General features: G+C 34.1%; 2 protein-coding genes across 4 annotated transcripts in view; both read left to right on the top strand.

The window, feature by feature from the left end:
• LOC119645097 (uncharacterized protein DDB_G0283357) overlaps positions 1 to 24,171 on the top strand; it is a 678,949-nt gene that overhangs the window by 628,677 nt on the left and 26,101 nt on the right. The window lies entirely within an intron of this gene.
• The window catches only part of LOC119645090 (teneurin-m), a 261,680-nt gene continuing 256,600 nt past the window's right edge, over positions 19,092 to 24,171 (top strand). For all 3 annotated transcript variants that reach the window (XM_038044989.1, XM_038044986.1, XM_038044985.1), the window contains exon 1: positions 19,092 to 20,761. In XM_038044989.1, the coding sequence (XP_037900917.1) occupies positions 20,380 to 20,761 (382 nt within the window). In that variant the 5' untranslated portion in view covers positions 19,092 to 20,379. The remainder of the gene's footprint in view (positions 20,762 to 24,171) is intronic.

Here is a 24,171-nt window from a genome sequence, read left to right as displayed (position 1 = left end):
AGCACAGGAAACATAGGAAGCATCAGAAACATGAAAATATATGGAAATTTTTCCCCTATAAAGATGACGCAAAAAAAGAAAAAAATTACAATAATTTTATTGAATATGAATGAATGCGAAGAAACGCGCCAACAAATTGAAAAGATGCGCTAAGACGATTTCTATGAAGGCTTGGAAATTTAAAAATACTTTCAACTAAATTAATTGGAGCACTTTTCATAGCTAAAAGAAAAACTTGTTATGGTTTCATTCGCTGTTGTCATCTAAACTTTAAATTTTCTAATGCATATCAGGAACGATTCGTTTCGTTTCCGACTACGGGCTTTCAACGTTGCCAAACGGTCGCATTATGGATCTGATTCCCGTCAATATGCCAATGGCTTTACAGAAAATTCGAAATTTATTTTTGTTTTCATTTTTATATATGCCTTAGGAGAAGCAAATTGAACAACATTTAGAAGAAGCCTTTTGAAACTCTCAACCTGCTACACAAGAAAAAAGATATCTCGTTACTAAAATATTTGTATGGCACTCGATACATCTAAGCGTCTAAACATGCAACATCCGCAATGTACAGTGAGTATAGATTCGAGAAACCGTAGGCAATTCACGAAGGGAAAGCACCTCTCTTCTCTCTCTCTCTCTCTCTCTCTCTCTTTCGTATCTTTCTAGAAGAATATAATCTCCTTCAAGCCTATGAATGTCGAGCGCTTCTGACCGATTACTTGCTTTAACATAACCACTTATGAACAATAACTAAGGAGGTAGGTCACGATACCGCGGAGACGTTACGATGTAGTTCATTCTTTTTTAATTGTTCAAGCAATTCGCTCGCGTTTCGCCAATCGCACATTGTAGTGGCATATCAAACTTTTCATTCTCAATGATTACCCGCACATATATCTGTAGGGATTCGCAAAAATTGATTGATCTTGACCGGGAAGTTCTACTTTATCGGCCTTATAGCCCGGATCTTGCCCTGTCTTTTTTTTATTTTTGTTTTGCTCTCTATTGAACTCGCTTAATCGTGCCAAACTGACTTGGTTCGGTTTCTCGCCCCAAAATACCAATGATAGGATAATGATTTTATCGGAAAATAATATCGAATCGCGTATCGTCACGCGAGCGCGTCACACACCCTCTTGCTTTAAGAAGATTCATATAAAATGTAAGCAGAATGTATTTAAATTGTGATTTAAAAAAAAGCTACGAACTTTTTCCTTCACCTAATATATTTCATTTTCAGTATGAACGTATGCATAGACGCCATACATTTCAAATGCATAAAATGTGTCAACTGCTTCCTTCACCTTGGCTTTCTTAATCAAATCATTGAAACTGTGTTGGCAAGTCATGATCCTGATCATAAACCACCAAAGAAAAAGTAATAAATATATTTTGTCGAAGGATTTAAAGGGGAAAAGAGTAATTCGCCATCAGAGCAACAATTGTTAGATGTTTGTTAACCGCAATACCGCCCACAAAATTATTTCAAAAACACATTTGGTAACGCTAACGAGTTTCAATTTAATTTAACATGCAAAACTGTACAACAACAGTAACAATACGAAAACATATTCGAAATAAAAACGCTATACATAACAGCAATTGACAATAGTTTCTGATGTTGTTCTCTTTAAATGAAATGAACGTTGTTTTGTCGAGTTGGTTCGTTGCTTGTTTGGCTGGTTGGTTAGTTGGTTGGTTGGTTTGTTGCTTGATTGGTTGGTTGTTTCTTTCATTATAACAAATATGAATAACGATGGGAAAAGTTAAAGAAACGGAATTTATGTAAGTGCGCGAAAGCGTATGAGGTGAAAAGCATTCTTTGCATAGTATACACGAACCAATATCTTTAGGAAATGTATTGAAAAATCTAAAAAAAAAAAAAATAAATAAAAAAAAACTAACAAAATATTTATTGGGATAACGATGATAACAGCATTGATGATGACTGAATTGTGATGCCAACAAAAGGCAATAGGATATAAACGTGAAGATGCTTCCCAGCGAAGGTGTTAAAGAACTAGTACAAAAACCAGAGTGCCAAACAAAGTCGATAGCGGTGTTGATGAACTTATGGTTGAGGGTTTCAGTTAATACGGCGAGTATGTATTTTTTGTTATTTTTTTTTTTTTTTTTTTTTGAAAGTTTTCAAGGTATTGTTTGACACTTTGATGAGTGACATTTCGACGGCAAAAACATGCTTTTAATTTCAAGTCATCTATATAAGAGTCTCCCTTCTATGCAGCCATAAGTTATTTAAGTTCTTTTCCACTTCTTTTTATACAAGATATGTACGTTGATGGTTTTATGACCAAAAACTCTTATAGAAAACTTGACACTTACAAATATTTGTCATATCATGTTGCATGTTTCATGTTGGTTTGCCTAACGATTCAATTTGTTTATGGCTCGTTTAAGTTTTGCTGGCAATTATAGCTAAAGTGTTTTCCTTGTTGTATGGATCCAACGTCAAGGGAGCCTTCTCGTTTCGTTCTTTTTGATTTTATTGCATTCTGTACTACATATGTATATAGTATGTCGCATGTGTGCTCATAATTCGATTAACACCTTGTCTCAAGTACGCGCTCCATACACACATATCTCTTTTCTTATATTTTTTTCGTTTTCATATTTAATTGGTTATATATAGTGTGCATAGATGTTTGTTCCTTCGTTCATTCGCTCCGCCATCCATAGAAAACTTGAATACAACGCCTTTAGCATCTGTCATGCATATAGTAAGTAGTACATGGGAGTTATATATATATATATATATATATATATATTTCCACTGGAGAAAAGTAATAGTAATAGTGATGGTGAAAAGTACATTTATTGAGTGCGGAAATCTTTATTGATTGATATGTTATGTGCATGAGTTGTGAGAGAGGTTTCCACAATTTTGTTGTTTTTTTTTTTTTTCTTTTTTTTAAAACGTACCCGCAAACGCGTATATCCAGACAAAGTCTTATTCTACAAGAGCGATATTTTCCTCATGTGCTTTTGCTGTACAGGGTTTGATTTTCGATGGCATCCGTTCATTTTTCGGTTGTTTTCTGCTCTATACATGTCTTTTTTTTATTGTTATTATTATTATTATTTATGTATTTATTTATTTCAAACATATATCTATCAATTAGTAAAAGTCCTCAACCTAAGCACCAGATGCGTTTTTATATTTCGCTGTGTGTGTTCGCTTTTTTCGTCTCCTTTCACTTCGTCACTTCTTCTGGTGACTTCCTCAATTAGTTTGCGTTTCGCCTCTTAGTTTGATGTCTACTTTTTCTTATTAATTTTATTTTTATTTATTTTTTTTTTTTTTCTTGTGAACTGCACTTCAATTTATTGTTTAAGTAATTAAGATTAAAAGTGCTTGTAAACCTTGGTGTGAGGGCTTGTATGAATCAATTATGCCTTTCTGGAAGCAGATTCAATCATTACTTGACAATTAGAACATTTTAGTTTAGTGTTAATAAAAATTTCCGGATGAATAGAAACAAAATCAAATTTATTTATTTTTATTTTTTTTTTTTTTGTATGTGTGTGTGTGCGTGTGTGCGTGTGTGCGTGTATGCGTGATCAATCTCAATTATTACTAGGTAAAGGCCTACAAAAACTACAGATTGCAAGTGTTTTAATCAATTGAAGTAATGCTACTTGTGCAATAGTTGCAATAATATAAAAAAAACGTGTGCTCTGCTCTCTGGTTGTTTTTTTTCGTAGGTCGGGAAAATGATTTACAAACCAAGTATGATAAATGAAATGCAATAAAGTAAAATATAATGAAAATGAATTAAACGAAGAAGCACATGGCTGCCTTCATAGCGCTCTCATAACGCCATTGATCTTTAACTAAGCGGCAATTTTGTTGTTAACGTTTAAAGAAAAGTTTTGTTTGGCTATTGGTTGCTATGAATAGAGTAGAAATTAATTTTATATATATATAATAATAATAATAATAAAAAACCATAAACAAAATAATATCAAGTTTACCCAAAATATCGAACAGAAGCATCGTTTGTATTATCTATGCACATACAAAGCCATTCATGTGTGGTTCCGAAAGTGAACGTAAACAAAATAAGCACACTTCTGATTGCAATTTGGATCAAATCTTTTTTAAATCTTGCCATTTAAAGCTTGCCATTGTTTGTATACTCAACTCCGTTGGACATGTTGCTTTGGGGTTATCTCAAGTCAGTAAACCATGAATTCCCGGTAACCGTATTCACCAAGATTATTCGTCTCATTGGCCAATATGTGTATATGTGTACATATGTATATATATATATATATGTCCGCTTACACCTATGATTATCTACCTTTCCGGCGTCAAGGGTAGCTTACATTATTTCTCGACGAAGATTTGAAGACTATTCGGATACAACAAAGTGACCAAGCACTCACACTTTCGACAGAACCAAAGTTTTTTTCCGACAGGAATTCAACGATTGTTAAGCCCCTCGATCATAATCTGATTATCGATTATTCTACTGTCTTTGATGGAAGATTGGCTTTAATCGGCCGGACTCTGTCAGGTGGTTTAATTGATTGCGATATACTTTCTTGTTTTTGTAATTTTTGCTAAAAATTGGAATAAAACCTCAACAGTGACGTTCATTAATTTTAACTATTAAATGGATTCTTTTTAATTTGAAGTTCACTTCATCGCCGCTGCGATTTTATGCTCACTCTAAACGATCTAAAATGCACTAAGCCTTCAGGATCTCAAGGCTCGCGTATGTATTTTATTCGTCAAGTTTATAGTCATATGCATCACCATCACTCTCCCTAGGTTTTTTTAGACAAGCTCTTAAGCCCACGTGCATAAACATATGTATATACACCTAACTCTTGTCCTTGAACAGTAGATACGTTCTCTGAAAATTGTAAACATTTTCCTAAAAACCGTGCAAAAAAGTAATAATCAAATCAATATCGCATACTTATAAAACAAAACCAAATCGTTTTAATTACAAAAAGAAAAAAAAAAAGAAAATTTAAATTAGTGTACAGTGAAAATTCAGCTAGAATTAAAGAGAAACCATAGTTGCTGCTATTGGGGCAGCAAGTTATCTCGTAATCGGGTAAAATAACATCCTATAGAAAAAAACGCACATAGAAACACATAGAACTTATTTTAGACTAACTGCTGCCATAGCCTGCGTATTTTTCTTAACATTCTCTTCGCTCTACGGAAGTAGAGAGCGGAGTATACTAATAAGCCGTACGATCGTTTAATATTTAGATCGTTGTGACGTACGTGTAAGTGCGTCAAAGTAAAATTTACTTTATTGATAAAATGCATTGTTGCTGCGTTCAGGCACTTAAGATGGAAAAAGATGTATACATACGTACGAGTACGTACGTATGCGACTACTAAAGCAATGGCTTAGGCCAGCTTAATTTCTAAAATGCTTTCGGTTACCTAGCAGCCAACTACGCCATGAATGCTATCGTAAGCGGCAGTGTGATGAGTGGAAGGGCAAGACAAAGGCAAAGTTTTTAAAAACGAACTTAAATTTCAGTTAAATAAAACAGTGAAGGAGCACTTATAAAAGTAATATACGACTTGAAGCGATAGTTACCGTCTGTGTTAAATATAACAAACAGTCCTTTAGGGGTTTTTTTCTTCTTTTTTTTTTTTTTTTGTTTTGTTTTGTTTTGTAATTGGAAACGTAGTAAATTTTAAGTGCCTACCTGTTTTAGTCTGCAAGCTACTTTTTTCCTACTTAACGTTTACCGCGGATTCTCCAGCTATCGCAAGTGAACTTAATTAATTTGCAAATTAACTAAGATGATAAGATTACGGTCTGAAGAAATCTAACAGCAGACGAAGGATCGTACGAACGCCGAAAAGAGTAATAAATAGAAGAGTAGCAAAGTTGGACACAATTTTCATTGTGTGTTATATGTATGCATGAACGTATATCGAAAATTAAGAGAACTTTATACGCAATACATCTTGAGAGCAGCCGATTGGTTATATGATCATTTACAAAAATTTAACCAAAACAATTTATAATATGCGATTCAAAGGCGATTCAAAGTCTCGGTTAAGACATCTATTAGGCTAACTGCTCACGGATGCATGAAGTTCAATGAACGCATCACACACAAAAACCATTTGATTGGATTTCAGTGAATTGATGAATAAACGATGACAAAGTTATGCACGATGAAACTCGATCCAACTCTGACGAAATATGACAATATGGAGTTTGTGTTACTGAAATGTCATCAGTTTTTAGCAAAAATCCAACCTGTCTTCTCTCCCAACGGTTTCGTATATGAATTAAAACTTTTCGTTTTTATTTCTGTCGTTAATGAAGGTGTAATTGATTTCCAATCAATTAAAACGAGTGAGGGTTGGCCGACTAAAACATCCGGTCGTAAAAATCTTAGTACTAAAACTGCGGTAAGCTCTCTTCATTTCCCGAGAACGTCTTCGACGTATGCGCTTTTATCGGCTTACAAGAGCTTTTTATTCATTTGTATGCGAAAAAAAAGAAACATATCAAGAATGCGATTTCTCTTGGAAACATTGAAAACATTGAAATAAATAATTAAAAATGAAATCCGGAAATCGATCTATGCTTTTTTAGAATGTCGGCAAAAACTTTAGCTTTCATATAGTAGACGGCGCGATTCATATACTTTTACCAAAGGTAGAGAAAAGAGGAGAAGATTTGCAAAAGACATCTCCCGGAATTTCCCAATGAAATTATACAAGCAGTGAATATAGGAGCATTGATTAAAGAAATGATTATGAAACTTTTATGCCCTAAAGACTTAATAGTAATACCAAATATATATATATACATATAGGAAAATCGAAGTGGTTGCAAATGAAATAAGAAATTTAATATACTTCTTAATGCCCGTTGCTATGTATATATGATATGCATATTGTGGTTGGCTTAGTTCCAGTTATCTGCAAGACGTTCAAAACACTCCCACTAATATAAACAGTAATATATTTATTTATGTAATTCCCCCTGTAAAAGCAGGAGCAGGAGCAAGAGCTCGAGCACGAACAGCAGAAGAAGAAGTAGTAATAGCAAAAGCAGTAGTAGCAGTAGTGGCAGTAGCAGCAGCACAAGCAGCAGCAATGCATAACAGTAAGGCAACGGTTAACTTTGTTTTGCATTGACGGTAATACCGCACATACTTAGACATATCTGACAATTGCTTGCCAAAGTGTCGTTAAAGGTTTTGGTGACTCTGCCAAGAACGCTGATAACCCATTCAATATACATATACATATACATATTTATGTATAATGCATACGTACACATACACGATGATAACATTGCATACTTGCCATAGTTGCTAACAGACATCGTAATAGTATTGATTCGATTTTAACTTTAGTTAACAACGTTTCACAACGTTACTTAGATTTACGTAAAGACATATTTTACTTCATTATACATGCGTAAATTGCAACCGTGTATATGTATATGTTTGTATAAACGTTAACAGTTCTGTTATTCGTAGAGTTTAGAATAGCAATGACACCCGTTGACGGCAGTGATGATGGCGGTGGCAGCTTTATATGTATGTAAGTGCGAAATGTATATATATGTATAGATGTGTGTGTATATGTGTGTCTATACTTGTGCGGTCTTACACACATGTATATACATCTCTATAGTGTATGTGGTTGTCACTTACTTCGAATGTTGACAACGTTGCTCGTAACGCATATAAGCAGAGACAACCAAACATACGGACACGCATTATCTAGTTATCGATGATGTTGGTTGCTTAGGCTTAACATATAAATATATATACATATATATATATATATATATATATATATATTGTATATGTATATATGTATATATGTATATATGTACACACTTCTTAGGTAACCTGCGCCTCAAATCTGTTTGTGTATGTGTGTGTGTGGGCATAAACTCAATACCTTAGAATCGACAATATATGGTCGCGAAGATGGTTCATCGTTTGCCTGATGTCAGATCCGCAGGAGCACGTTCCGTTGCTGCTGTCATGTAAATGAAGCATTCAACTTCATCGAAAGGTGTTAAAAACTGCATTCAAATGTGCTTTAGAGAAATGTGTTCACGCATTTATATGCATATGTGTGATGCGCTTAGGTTTTGTCACTACTTTTGTCATCTGCATAATTTCATTCGTATAAAATTTTTGGGTGGCAAAACTCATGGATATGTCGCTACGTTCATATAATTGCATAAATATGTTCGCACCATGCTATTGTCGACGCTTGCAACAAAATGCTTATCTACCTACATATATGCTCATACACACACACATACACACACTATATATATAGATATATATATATATATATATTTAAATATATAAACAATAGCATGTGTGCTTGCTTGTGTGTATATTTATTATGCATACATTACCATACGCTTATCCATGTGTAAATGCCAAATTGTTATTGTTGTTATTGTTGTTATTGTTTGTTTGTTAATATTATTGTTGCCTATATTTGCGGCCTCTCGTTTCATTTCTTTCTCGAGCTAGCTGCCTGCACTCGTCATTTAAAATGTTACACTTATTTGCTAACGGTTACATTTTAAAAATGTTCAACAAAATACATAAAACATTTTCGTTCGCTGAGTGCTTGATAATTGCATTGTTGACAACCTCGCTCGCATATAATGATAATGTTTTTGACTTGCGTGACTTTTAAACCCATCAAACCCAAAACCTAAAGAAATCAAAATGAAAATGAAAAAAAACAGAATGACTTTAATACCGATATATAGAAAAGAATACAGCAAAAGCTTTCAATGAAATTCAGTAATAACGTAAATATACGGGTTGAAAACGGCAAGCACACCTTAATTGATTTAAGAGAAGCCTTAAATATTATTATCGTTAGTCCACTAGAAAAATTTCTCATCGCCTCCATTAAATATTCGCCAGCGATTCGTAGTCTTAGTAATCGAAAAATAATACATAAAATGAATTAATAAGTTAATCATATTTCGCCTTAAGTATCATGCATTTTGTTTATTAAACAGGGTTGTTTCTTTCCTCCTCTTACGTCCTCCCTATTTTTATTGAAAAGCTTTGCAGCATTGCTTTCACGAATTGTTGCATTAAAACATCAATATTATATATTCACAGATAATAGCTTCACGCTTGCAAAACTCTACTACCGATATATAATAACTTATCATGTCGATAATAATCCTCCGCAATTAGTCGAGAACATCTGGACTCAAGCAGTCATTTAAAATACTCTCGTTATTCGATATTTGGACAAAAAGGTCCTTTCATCTTGCAAATTCGACGAAAACTATTAGATTTGAAAAGCGAAGACAGCACCTAGTGTACGTTACTAGTGTACGTTACAGTAATATTTTCTGTTTAGCTAACACAAAAAGTTCAACTTCCACTATCGTGCCATTGTTTTTGGCTTTGTGTGAGAGTAAAAATTTTCATATAAAAAAAAGTTGTTTTGCCGACACCAACCAACTTATCCAATTTGGTAATGAACAGTTCTCTGGAAGGCATAGGGATGCATAAATATCTGATATGCAGTTTATTTCTTTATTTATTTATTCCATTTATGCAAGAAACTCAACTAAAAATTTTTGACAGTCGCGTTCAATTGACGCTTAAAGTAAATCTTAAATTAATTAATATTAAAACTTAGCATAAGTACAATAAAACAAATAAGAAGGAGAAAAGAAAAAAACAAAGAAAAAAAGCATGTACACAAGTAGCATAGAGCCACACCCACAACCGGTACAGGACCAAATTGCGATTGAACCCCTAAGCCATCACAAGCATGCATAAACTTGGCAACCGATAATAGCTAACAACAAGTCATTTTCGACTCATCGTGACATTTTAATATTAAGAGCTAGATTAAGGACGACATAGGTAAATAACGCGCATTAAGCAATGTTGCTTTAATGGACTTTAAAGAGTCCGATAATGAGAATAAGTGATAGACATCATTTTGGTTCTTGCAAAAAACTCTGAGCGGGTTAAACAGCCCATAATTATATTTACATTGACTAAGTTTAACCACGGTAAGGTTGTCAGAGAAGCGGCTGGGGGGGACATTGAAGCTTATTTCACCAACTAATGCAGGCGAGTCAATAGCACCATTTATTACTTTGATTACGAAGGAAACGCCAAGAACAAATTTACGATGTTCGAGAGACGGTAAGGACAACAAAAGTAACCTATTTTCATAGGGGGGAAGAGAGGTAATCGGATCCCAACCCAAATTCGTGAGGGCAAATAGCAAGAATTGCTTTTGAACAGATTCAATTGAATCTATCTATCGTCTATCTTGACGAAGGAAACCACACAACAGGGGTATACTCAAGTATAGGTCTAATCAAACACATGTTACAGCATTTTAGTAATGTAAGGATCATCAAGGTCTTTGAAAAAAAAACAATTCAAATGTTATTGGGAGAATTTCATTTGAATAAGTTTTTCAATCCGCTATGAATGCAGACGGGAGAGACTTTCTCGTCCTTAATAAACGAGATCTATTCTATTGATCTAATTGAGATGCCTAGGAGGTCAGTTCAGTTAAACATAGATAAGTGAAGGCCTTTCCGCCAGACGGCAACCCATGAACCATTGCTATTATCGTGCCGTCAAAGAGATTGCGGTTCTCTGATGTCATGATCTTCGAACTATATTCAGAGCAGCGCTTGGGAAAAAGCATTCTTTTTATTTCGTTTTTCCCTCAATAGACCCACTATATAACATTATATATAAAGTTGATATCGTATCCTAAAGTACGCCTTTTATTTTTATTTTTTTTTTTTTGTTTTCATAAAACCTTAACACATTTATTTTGAAACGTTGACCGATTTAAACTACATATTTAAACGCTCGAGTCCGACTAAATAGATTTTCTCGAGTTCAGATACACATTCGGCCAGGTGCCGATATTCCTGATTCGCGACGACAACATCAAATTAAACATGTCACGAGTGAATTATCTTGTGAGGCAATTTTAGACTTGTTTGTGTTTAGTTCTAGTTGAGCAAAGATTGAAAAACGTACATAAAGTGTTTTTATTAAAGACAACCATTATCGGAATAAGCTTGCTTTACGCCGGTTCTAAAGCTCGTTGTGTCAACTAACTATGAAGATGCTCATGCTCTTCAATTTGCAATCAAAACAATTTGGTCTGGCTCGTCGCTGGCAATGTCATGTAAACAATACACTCCATCCGAATTCCTACTGTGGCAGCAGTATTTCCTACGTTCTTGTCCTTCCTTTGTCCCATAATGAACCAGAAAACTATGAACTCTGGCTGGCGGTTTAAAATTTTATTACAAAAAAACGACAACTTTTACAACATTTCCCCTTTCACAAGATTATAACAATTGTAGGGTTGGCGGCTTTAAGGCAAACAAACAGCGATCGGTTGGGTCTACTAAAAAGTCATCACTTCGCAGTCGCAACTTCCTCCGCATGTTCCTTCAGATTCTTATTGCCATATTGTGACTAAAGAGCAAATAATTAGCGTACATTCCTGCACATATGTAAATATTCAATTTGAACAATCGCTCTGGGCGTGCCACCGATTCGCGTAACACGGTCACGATTAGAAAGAAGTGAGGAAAAACAAAGAGATAGTGGGCGTGTGGCTAGTCAGCAGGAGTTATACGTTTGCCAATTTGAATCCGCGAATATTGACGCGACAGTCGCGATTCTCATTTATATGGTTAAGCATGCGGATAACAGAAAAAATGTTCAACACACAACTCTTATGCCGTATGCAACTTTGCAATGTTTTCATATATCTGGAATTTGTAATGCACGTTGAATGCTGCATTCACAAATCAATTGACTCTTTTAATGCATTTAATTATAATTAAGTCTTAGGCACTCAAATACTACAACAAGATGACGCAGCATATCTTGGCATTTACATGGGCAAGCTTGGAAAAGCTAACTTTCGCTGTATAAATGCGTTCTCAACTCAATGTAAACCTATCGCATAGAAATGTGCGGCACACATAGCATAGGAATCTTAAATAGATTTCAGTCTCGCAATATTTCATAAGTTCGCAAAGATTCCTTACTCTGTAAACAATACTCAACATTTTCACGATCTGAAAGTCTGGCATGTCAAAGCTAAAATCTCCCTTGCTTAATGGCTTACAAGCCATGTACGAACACCCCCTGCTGGATGCTGAACGAAAGTCACGACAAAGTCGAGTATGAAGACTTCTAGACCTTCTAAAAACAAAAACGTCACTTGATGAATTACAAAATTGTTTGACAATTTTTATAGATTCAAGACTCTGTGCTGCTTTTGTTTCTGCAATTGATGCCTAATATCTAAACAATGATATGGTGGACTGAGGAGATTCAATAAAATAAAATAAAAATAAAAAAATCCATTTGTAAAATTGATCAGTTAAAGTGACTGTTATAACCGATATAAATACAATATTTAACTATCTTAACTGCTGCGTGCGTCGTCTTGAAATAGTGCAGTTCAACGAATTGCAAATGCCATCTGGCAGCGTTCCAGTGCGGGAATATGCATAGACGCACTATACGTCGCTGTGTTGATGCGTTCAACGCAATTCAGCTCAATATCTCTTTACCCTCAATTGCCTTTTAAACGAGGAAACATTTTGAAGGTTTTACTTGGACTTTTCTTTCATTTTTATATAAATTAAATTCTAATATAACAACAAAAGTGATGCGGGCTTAAAAGTGTTCGGCGCTCAAAGGAAGTTTGACCTTCTCACCTTACTTTATAATATTTAACTAAACGTTTTTTTTTTTTTTGTTTTTTCTCCCAATTTCTTATTAAATGCTTACCATAAACTTTACGTTAACTGCATTCTTCCCTGCACTTTCTATGCCTTTTGCTTTGTCAATTTACATTTCGAAAAGCAATTTCTTTTTATAATAAAGCCCAAAAAAAAAAGAAAAAAGCCCTTAAATTCCGGTAACTGCAAGTTTTTTGGTCAAAGTAAAGCCACACACATGACTGGACTTAACAGTAGGTGTTGAAAACATACCCTTTAGTGCAGTGTGATGATTCAGACGGCAAAGCAACAGCAACTATAACTAACGGTAAAATTACATATATATATATATATATATATTATGTTTCACTTCGCAAGGTATGAACCAAACACCTGTAGTGATATTTGATGGATAAGTAAGAGTAAACAGCACGACATTTTTCAATGATAAAGAAGTTGAGAATGGACATACGATCCTACGCCTACATGCATGTCCCTTTATAAACAAGAAGTAACAATTGCCGGACAAAAAAAAAAAAAAAATAAAATAAAATAAAATAAACATAATAAAAGAAATAAAAAAATGTTAAAAAGAAAAAAAAAAGAATAAATTCAGGAAGTTATAAAAACTAGGATACACATGCACGAACATAATTCGTATATATATATATGCCTTATGGCAAAAGTGCTTATTTGCAATCAGAATTGGCGCAACATTAATTGTCTACACACACCCTGGGTGTATAAATATTGACTCGAAGAACAGCATTAAGGATGTTCTCGGCGAATGATGTTATTTACAAAGGAATGCTTAAAAAGCAGGTCATTGCCCAATTTTTAGGAAATGAAGCACTCATAACTAAACCAAAACTGTACAAAAGCCACAACAACACACACTCTGCAATACTCAGATATGTGCTTCTCTCTGGCTGCTAAACGTTCAGGCAAATACAAACGAAAAACACTTGAAAGGGCCGAAACGAAAATTCAGATCCCTAAATATCTAAACACATATCCCCACACAGATATGCAAGCGTTTGTCTACATACACGCTCGGCACAAGCATATTCACAAACCGCTCAATACAACATGCTTATAACAAGTGTAACTTTACACGCACACATTCATACCTATAATATGTGTGTGCGTATGGATATAAGGTACGTAATCATATACACGCTTACCAATGTGTATGTGTGTACATAAAGACAATTGCAAAATGTCCTTTAGTGGCCTCTATATACATGTGTCTGCTTGTACGTGCATGTGGTCTTTCCCGCTATTGTTGTTGTTGTTGTTGTTGTTGTTGTTGTCGTTGTTAAATTCTGTGACTGAATGACTGAATTAGTTTGGTTTACTTTACTCTGTTTGTATGTCAGTCAGTCTTTGTACTCTTTTGACGTTATGTACTTTGTTTTCTTTCGTTGGTTTTTTTTTTTTTTTTCCTGGCTTTTTCTTTCATTTTTCACACACACGCACACGCACACGCACACGTCTACATAGCCTTTAGCTTTAATTGTTTCACAAAGCTTATGTATGTAGGTAAGTAAGCAACACCGAGGAGGACAAGAACACATCTGAATATATGTATGTTTACTACATACGATGAAGGCGATGGCGATGGCGATAGCAATGGCGTTAGTATTAAGTTGGACCAATCTTATGTTATTTTCTTAGTCAGTGTGCATTTTTCCATATCACACCTACGTTTCCTTAATATATATGCGAATGCTTATCTGTGTGAGCAAGTAGCAAAAAAGTGCGAAAAAGGAAAATTAAAGATATAAGAGATATTTGATACGATATCAGTCTGAACGAGACGGTAATAGATGATATAGAAAAGCATTTGAGAAAAATCTTATTTCATATCCTTATGATTACAGCACTTGAATAATTTTCGGGGCATTCAATATATAATCATACGCTCTACTATCATATATGATGTGAAACAGTAACAACAACAACAACAACCATTCATTGTGAAGGAACAATAAACTTTGTCAAAGAAGCTGAAAAATCTAATCAAGATTTAATTTTATGAAATTGTTTACGATATTCATTACCTGGAAATTTTTTTAAAAACATAATGAAAAAGTGTATCGCTTGCAATGTGAAATTCTTATCGGACTAATGCGTGGATATTCAATATTCCTTTTCTATCTATTACTTCTTCTCAGCATAAAATCAGATTTATTTTTGTGACGATTTCTTTTCTTTTGTTTCGCATACATTTCGTATACCCATCTTTCACTCTTTTCTCTATCTGTTCAACTGTTCATTTTTCTTCTTTATATAAAATAAATGAGAACATTATCGTCAATCCATTCATCAAAAATTATATTATCTTCCCCCATAAAGGCATGTTTCTCTCATAGGACCCGTTATATGAGAGGTGTTCAAAAATATGGTCTCAGGTGGTGTTCAAATTTAGCAATCTTTGTTCTTGATCATCTATATATGCCATAAAGTATTTAAAATCGGAGTATGCTGCCACATATAGCTGTACATCTCGTGAGACCTCTTTATAAGAGGTGAGGTTCAAAAAATATCTTTACTTACCTACCTACTTAGTTCGCTGCATTCATTGTGGTTTGAAAAATAATAACTGCACAGACATTAGGTAGGCACCCAGAGAAACAGATGAAGTGGAAATCAAGTCGATTCAAAAAATGATTCGGATCTATTTGATATCATAAAACTTGGATGGATATATCGTAAGTCTTTCTGTGTGTTACGTAAATGCAAACAAAATACAAACTTAATATACTTTGTACCGCAAGCAGCGGTGTGGTGTATGAAAACTCACCAACACGCCCACACGCACTAATTTTTAAAAAAGTTTCTGCGAAGAAGAAATAAAAAATGCAATTATTGACTGACATCAGCCACGCTGCTCTTGACATTTCTTAGACGGCAGCTATTCGCACCTTACAGAGTAAGAGGAAAGTTTCAATTAAATCAGACGAACCGTCGCGTATCGCGACTGCTCGTATGAAAACTGCAAACATCAGAAAATCAATTTCTAGTGACGAAAAAGAAAGCTAACTGACATAATAGATTATGTCCCGAAAGCCTTTCTTATTCGGTACTTATTCTTTGCTAAGGGGCTGCTATTCAAACTTTTTTTGGTTTTGCTTATTCATTGTATCGCGCACCAATTATGGTAGAGGATACATTTACACCGCTCGATTCACAATCATTTGCTGAATCGGTTTAAGTTTGTCTGTCCGTCCTGCTGATGTATGTAAATCCATTTATTTTTGATGTTCCGTTCAGAGATTGCAATTTTTCAGATATTTTGACAACGTTTTGGTGTAAAGTTGATGCCTATGGGAAATGGATTGGATTGGAAAAATTTTACAACCACTTCCCGTATAATGCCATGATTTAAGAAATACTGGGATTTTTGAAAAAAATGCGTTTTTCAAACTTCCTCTACAAAAATCACTAACTAATCGTATTCCGGCGTTATAAATAGATGGGAAAAATTTTGATCAGATAGGTTAATTTCCCGAACTTGCGCTTCCATGTAATCCTCCCTACGAAAAGTATAGTTTAAGATGATAAAAATGAATGAATCTTTCATATGTGGTAAATAAAATTGATTTCTAATAGTAATCCGATGTGAAAATTAATTTTATCAAATTTCGATCAAATAAGTCGGTTTTTTCATCTAAAATGTACGCCATCACCGGAAGCTGAGGTAGAAATTTCAATATTTTATGAGAAAGGCAGGTAAAAACACTGCAGTGGGCCACAATCTTCACCGCTTTACACGTATTGATATGAGGTTTTTTTCAAAATAAAATTTTATTTGAAAAGTGGTCGAAACAGTGGTCCGATCCGAATCATTTTCAATGCAGTTTGTCCTTGGTCAGTGTACAAGAGGTACAGACAACCTTAAATTGATTTAGAAAGTGATTCGAAATCGATGGGCGCAATAAATATCTTAAGTCCTTTCGGATGTTACATACATCCGCAAAAATTTAATATACTCATTTAACACAAGTGATGTAGGTGCTGTAACGAGTAGTTGTATGAGGCGAACCGGTATAGGATTTGTAATATGGCTGCCCTGGTTGCCTTGGATGCATTTTTTTGGTTCTCTAATAATTAGGTAAATTAGGATCGGTAAACTTTAATAAGGATACGAAATAGACAGGGCTATTTCATGACTAGGATTATTTCACACTAGGATTATTTTATTTTATTTTCGACTCTTATTAATAGAAATTGAATGCGCATTACATCTACAGAGTGGGTAGAGTGAGTTTTGACCATTCATTTAATTCGTAACTAATCATTTTTTGTTTTTTATCTCTTTAATGTCATGCCAAATAATATATATATATATCAGGGAAATGTATTTGTATTACTGCATTCTACAAATTTACTTAGAAATCAATTATGACTAAACAATCTATGTGAAACGGCGTTAAGAAGTCAATTTCCTGTGTGCTGACAATTTTAAAAATGATATACGAAAATAAATTTGAGCACATGTGAAAGCATAAGTGCGTATATTCGTTAACAGTCATTACTACCCATATATACGCTTTAAGAGTGCTAACAGCACTCGGTCGGTAAGGTGAATGTAATCATAATATTTGAAATTCTCCTTAACAGATTTATGTTAGAAACGAAATATGCTTATATAAGACCCTATCGCATATTAATGGTAAATGTTAAAATTTGCAAGCAGATAAATTCTGCTAAAGGGGCCATTCTGTTACCCCTTTGCAGTTTATTTAACTGCCGAGTATGGTTAGAGTATTTAATACTTGAACGCACAATTTAACCTTCAAATGTCTGGCAATAAGTCTGCAAAGATGTCAGTTTAGCGTAGCGTTAGCTAAAGCATATATCTGTGAACGAAGTTGTAATAAAATTCTGCACATTGCACGCATGTCAGCTTACATTAGATGTGTCTGATATGTTTAGTTCAAGCGGAGTACCAGTAGAGATTTATCTCATAGTAGGGTAGATAGACTTAACGAAGATGTCTATTTAACAGAGTGCCTGTTTTCTGTAGAAGAGTAAGCATGCGCTCTCGCCATTCGATAAATATCCCTTACTCAGCACTGTTACAATGTTATGAACGAAACGCAGCTAGTAAAGCTGGACAGAGAACCTATGCTACTCTGTTAAACGGCAATGAAGCACGTTTGCGTTGCGTTATGTTAAGTTAGTAACAGCATGGTTGTTATTGCTTATCATAATTGAGACGAAAAAGAAACGTAACATCAGATTTGTTCTCTGTTTATGTATGCTTGACTTAATTTTCTTATAATCGACAATTTTTGCAGTGAGACTCTCTCGATCTCTCCCTCTCTCTCTCTCTCCCTCGCTTCCTCTCTCTGCTTTGTTTTTCTCCTGTTTTTATTACTAGTCTGCAATTAGTAATGTGAGGGAGTTTATTATGTTTTGTTCTTTTTTCTTCATCTAACTTCAGTGTGCAGTGACGATTGTATTGTTTTGTGTTTGTTGTATGAGGTTAAAACCCTTGTTATTTATGTTTTCGTTAAATTGTATCTTGTTTTTGATTGTTTTACGGACATGCGCAAATCTTTTTCTGTCCGTGTATCTGCACGGATTCGTACGTAAGTGAGTGTAAATATGCTGCTTTGCAGTTTATATGTAATAGAGCTCTCGCAGTAGATTTACTTTGCAGCGACGAACCTAAACATCTACTGTGTGCTGTACGCTCACTTAGCATTTTATGTACTGTGTGTGTACGCACATTAACTTCAAGATACACAAAAATTCTTTCATGCATTCAGTCTTAAATCGTCGCTCGCTGTTTATTAAACGTTGTGTGATTTAACCGGCGGCCTTTTCACAATATCTTCTCCAAACACACATATTAAATTTATGTACCACACACACGCTGTACTCCACGCAAAACAGAAATTTTGTTGAAAAAAAAAAAAAAAAAAAAAAAGAATAGAAAAAATCATTTAAAAGAAAAGGAAAATAAAATTCATTAGACGCGCGTGTACGGTCAAACACAAGAAAAAAATTCATTTCATTCACATTTTCGATATTTTGCTTCCAATGATTTTTGGTGATTTATTAATATATTAATTTGTTTCTTTTTTTTTTTTTTTCTGTTCAACTGGGAAGCAAGAAATAAAAGGATTTTTAGTAATTGTTGTGTTTGTTGTTGTGTCTAGTTAAAGACGTTTTTTTTTTTGTAATGTACGGTCAGTTAAAGATGTTAAAAGTGTTTCCTAGAAAACCATAAGGGGGAAAAAAAAATAATAAATAAATAAATAAATAAATAAATAATAAAAAAAAAAAAAAAAAAAAAAAATTTAAAAAAAAAAAAAAAAATTTAAAAAAAAAATCTAAAAAATTTAAGAAAAAAAAAAAAAAAAAACGCCCTTCTCTATATATTAGGAAATATGAAACACACAACAGCCAAAAAGAAGAAACACGTTACAGTTAAACTTACTAAGTCGAAACTAAAGGATATTTACTGCATTTGACCTGCCTTAGTAAAGGGAGCAACAACCGAACCGAACAGATTAAATAGTGGTTTAAAGGAAAATAGAAAGCAAAATTTAAGAAGAATTCAACTTTATAGCTTAGCAAAGGATGAACGAAACAATAATAACAATATCAACAGCAACAGCAACCGCAACAGCAGCAGCAACAACAACAACAATAAAATTAAAGTGCTGGTGCTCGTTTAACTACTTTGCCTTTGGATCCTTTCAAATATAAATCTGTGCTTTATTGCTGGCCTCTGGGGCGTACGACACACTGATGTATGTTATTATATTGTATATGAAAAGCGCCGTTAACTCGAAGGGCTAAGAGAAAATAAGACGAAGCAATCTAAGAGCCCTACCCCACTCGCACTCCTCTCTTACAGTCAGGCATTGAACTTTGCATTGCAACTGGTATCAAAAACAGTAGCCGATCTTTATCCAGACTTAAAGGCAAGCTTAGCTAAGCCTATCAGTTACTTATCAACAGCTATACAATGGCATAGGCATATATTCAGTTCGCCTTTGCTATTTAAACAAAATTCAAGCGTCAATTTCATAAAAAGAAAAAAGGTCTCCTCTTAACTCTTTAAGAACAGAAATCCAACGACAGACAAAAAAAAAAAAAAAAAAGGAAAAAATAAAAAAAAAAAAAATTTTTATTTTCGTTTGTGGTTTGGGGAAAAAAAAAAAAAAAAAAAAACAATTATTATAACGAATATGTGCTCACTAACGTGACAGAAATTTGCGAATAGTTAGTTAGTCATGCCATTAAAGGAAGAAATTTTTTATAAAATATTGTGTTGGTTTGCAGTGCGTGCGCCTGTATGGTCCTTCTAATTTTGCCTTTTCCGTTATAAAATCTAAATCTAATAAATAAGAGTGAGAGACAGCAACAAATTTTTCAAATATCTCTTCGGCTGTCTCTCTTTTCGTTCTTGTACGTGCAAATATATATTACTTGTATAAAATATAAAATATTTCTCAAGTGCGGTATACCGCTTTAAAAAGCCGTCAAAATTAAGTTCTCAAAGCAAAATCATCATCCGGCATACCGTCACGCTGAGAACATCTACGACGGTGGCACCGATACTGACGACGACGAATGTCCCTTGGAATCGTCGACGACCATGAATCCGTACGAATATGAGACCACACTCGATTGTCGCGATGATACGCGAACAATTGGCGGTGGCGGTGGTGGCGGTGTTATGATCGGTGGCATTAGTGGGCCTATAACACCACGCCATCCACACGGGTCACAGCAAAATACACTTCACCATCAAAATCAACAGAATTTTCAATTGCAGCAACAGCCGCAACAGCAGCAGCAGCAGCAACAACAACAACAGCAACAGCAACAACAACAACAGCAGCAAGATGCACAATCATCGACATATTATGACTACGAATATCAACATTTGCCACATCGTGCTAGCGATTTGAATCCGACAGCACCAACAGCAACACCATCAGCCGCCTCAACAGCAGCCCGCACACATGGCAGACAAGGCAAGTGCATTACTAGTCATTGTCGCTTCAAATATAATATTTAAAGAATTCTTCTCCACATTTTTGTTTTCATTCATTGAACGTGACACAAAAATTCCAATTTTTGCTTAAATAAAATTTTAACCGAATTACAATTCAAACGAACATAAAAATATTAATAAAACAGTTGAACATATGTTCGCATTTTTCTTTTTTATATTATAAATAATGCAAATAAGCAACTTACATACGTCCCTCTTATCTACCGACTGAGATTTAACATGAAAACTGAAATGAAAATGGATTTTCCATTCATTTGCAATGGTTTAGTGAATGGGAATTAAAAGGGAATTTTGGCTATGTAATCCGATTCAACTTTATTAATACAGTTGGGGCAACCGTTTTAGTTTTTTCATACTTTTTCATACTTTTCAAGGCTCGATTAAAATGCCGATTGCTCACTTTCATGACGGCTTGCCAGGCGACTTTGTGAGATTAGCTCGCAGATTTATCTTGGCCAGCAATGCATAAATTCAGTGATGCTTTCGAGGCGAATGACTAACTTCATATTCGATCTCGCTTATGCTTAACAAATTCTTATTAGAATCTACTAAGATCTTGATTTCAATCAATTTTATCAATAAATAGCCAACAAAAGTCAATAGCCTCCTTATAATCAATATCCTCGTAAAGTAAGAAATTTGCTTTTCGTACCCATCTTTTTATTCTATACGTCAGCGGTACCAATGAATATTTTCCTTGAACATCCGCTTCAAAACTTAATTACTACTTAATACATTTTAAATATATAAGAGGCGAAAAAATAAAAACGACTATAAATAATATGGTCAATGATTACAAACTAGAATTTTGCATAGACGCAATAATAATGAAACAAAATCGCTTCTTTTTTTTTTTTTTTTTTTTTTTTCATCCCCTGTTGCCAAATATATTAAAGCATAAGGAATATAAAAAAGAAAAAAAAAAAAATTGCATACAAAGGTTATCACCCTGCCAGTAGGCATAAAGTAATGCATTCAACTAGATTTTATTAAGCCCCGCAGACTCAAACCTATAACAACTTTATATAGTAGAGTTTGAGTACAGATTTATACGTCTAACTATATTTTTAAAAAAATGATTACAAAAAGGAAAACAATTGAAAAAATGAAAACTATTATCTAGGGGGCATCGTCGAAGGACAACGAGATATTTATTCCAAAGAATATTTTAGCGACCTTATAAAGTGCATATATTGTTAATTAGCAGCAGATTCTGGTTTCGTTTCGATTGTCGAACTCACAAAAAATTTAGATAGAAAACGCTTAACATATACTTTTTGTTAATGAAGCGCACCACAGTTGGAAAATGGTCTTAATTCAGCCACAGCTTATCTATAGGAAATGAAACGCAGGCAATTGATAGGCGATTCTGAACATTGCTGCAAAATTTGGTGCAAATGTTCGCAAATTAAGCTGAAAAGCAAATCGTCGATCTCGGTATCCAAAGAGGTCTATATTAAATCGTAGCTTTTGAAATATATACCAAGCCATCTAAACGTACATTCAATGATATTGTTGAGATAAGTGGATGAGTACCAGATATTTGCTGGAAAGTGTGTGCAAGTTTCTTGTGTGTTCGAATCATCATCCATCGATAGTACTAATAGCTACTAGCATAAGTCTCTCTCTCTCAATGCAAGCAAATAGTTTTTAAGAAAGTTTTAAGAAATATATGACGAACTTGTTGCTACGCCTTTTGCTTCTCCTTTCTCTTCGCAACAAAGTGAATGACTGGTGCCGATATACGTTAGAGGAAATATATTATTGATAGAAAAATATTGAATATACATTTTATTGACTGATCGATCATTCTCCGTATTAAGCTTGCAGTGTCTTTAACTCAATCAAGATTAAATTTCTTCTCCATTTCTCCATTCAACTCTTGGGTTTTGCTTTTTGTTTCGATTTTAAAAAACGATTAAATCACTGCGCCTGCAGAGCTAACAAAATAGTTTGTTAATTCTAGGATAATTGAAAATGCGCCACATTTGCGGAGGCTCGGCACCTATCGTTTCCTTTCCTTTAATGGTCCGCAAATAAATAAAATCTTATTTATTATTATTATAGTTAATTTAGTTAAAGAAATAAATTTGAAAGTCCGAGTTCTAAAGCACTAGCATCTCTTGAATCTTATTTAAGAAGCAAAAGTATAGAGATATCGCATGGATGCATGCCTTTGATTCGTCTAGTTCAAATCATGGCTATTCAAGACCTACTCCTGTTTGTCGAAATGTTCTCTACGAGAAAGAGCGCAACATTTCGAACGGCCATAACGGCAAGTTCTCATTCAATTGTTGTATAGTGTTTTTAAAAGCGATGTGTTAAAATTAATTCATGTAATTAGACTTACAAAAAATATTAGACTTGAACCCATGCACAATAGCTATCGTCCATTTATCCGTGTGTGTTTATTTTTACACTCATCACCGAAGAATGAGGTGTGCACTCATTTTGTCAAAAAGTGTGCAAAGCCCAGAAGGAAGCTTCCGAGACCCCACGAAGTGCATACATTCTTGATCGGTAGCAAATTTTTTTTCGTGCATCTGTCTGCGTAATGTCTTTTGTATACATTCTCGTTTGCTGTACACGCCTACTGACCACGTAAATTAAGAATACTTATGTTGTACGAAAGAAATGAAAAATTAATAATTTGCCCATTACTCATAAGCTATGACAGATAAATATACAAAAACTGAAACATATATTCTATGGACGATGCTGTAGTATCTGTATAAAAATAGGGAAAATTTGCCGAGTCTACTGCCCAATTTTATATTATGTCATAATATCATTTTTTTGTAAAACCTTTTGAACCCACAAAAGCAACGTTCAAAAGTACATAAATTGTTGAGCAGCCTCGAATCGAAACGCTTACTGCACATAAATTTGCACTTTTATTTTAACCATAAGACGTATCAGTCGCGTCCACCCAATATTATCGATGATGAAAATTTAGTCCTTTTTTTTTTTTTTTTGGTTTTCTTTAAGTAACGACAATGGCTATAAAACATTTGGTTACGATCGAATATAATTTTCTTACTTGTTCTGTCTCGGAAGCTCCCGACATCATCAAAACTAAGGCTAAACATTTTCATTCAGCCAGGCCTGGACTTTTTGTGCCCACCTTATAATGTGCCTTTTACCTTATAATGAGACAAAAAAAAAAAAAAAAAAAAAATTAAAGGACAAATGAATAGAAAAATGATAACTTGTTACGCTATAATATTGGATAGAGGCGGTCGCTTTTTTTATAATTTTGAACAGATACCTATGCAAAACTCCAATATGCTAGCTTTTGAAAAAACATATTTTACTTTAAGCGTGACTTTTAACCTATTTGACGGTGAATGCATGAAATGGTTACAAAAG

The sequence above is a fragment of the Glossina fuscipes genome, unplaced genomic scaffold (genome assembly GCF_014805625.2).
Source record: "Glossina fuscipes isolate IAEA_lab_2018 unplaced genomic scaffold, Yale_Gfus_2 1, whole genome shotgun sequence".
Lineage (NCBI taxonomy): Eukaryota > Metazoa > Arthropoda > Insecta > Diptera > Glossinidae > Glossina > Glossina fuscipes.
This window is presented reverse-complemented; position numbering and strand designations above follow the sequence as displayed.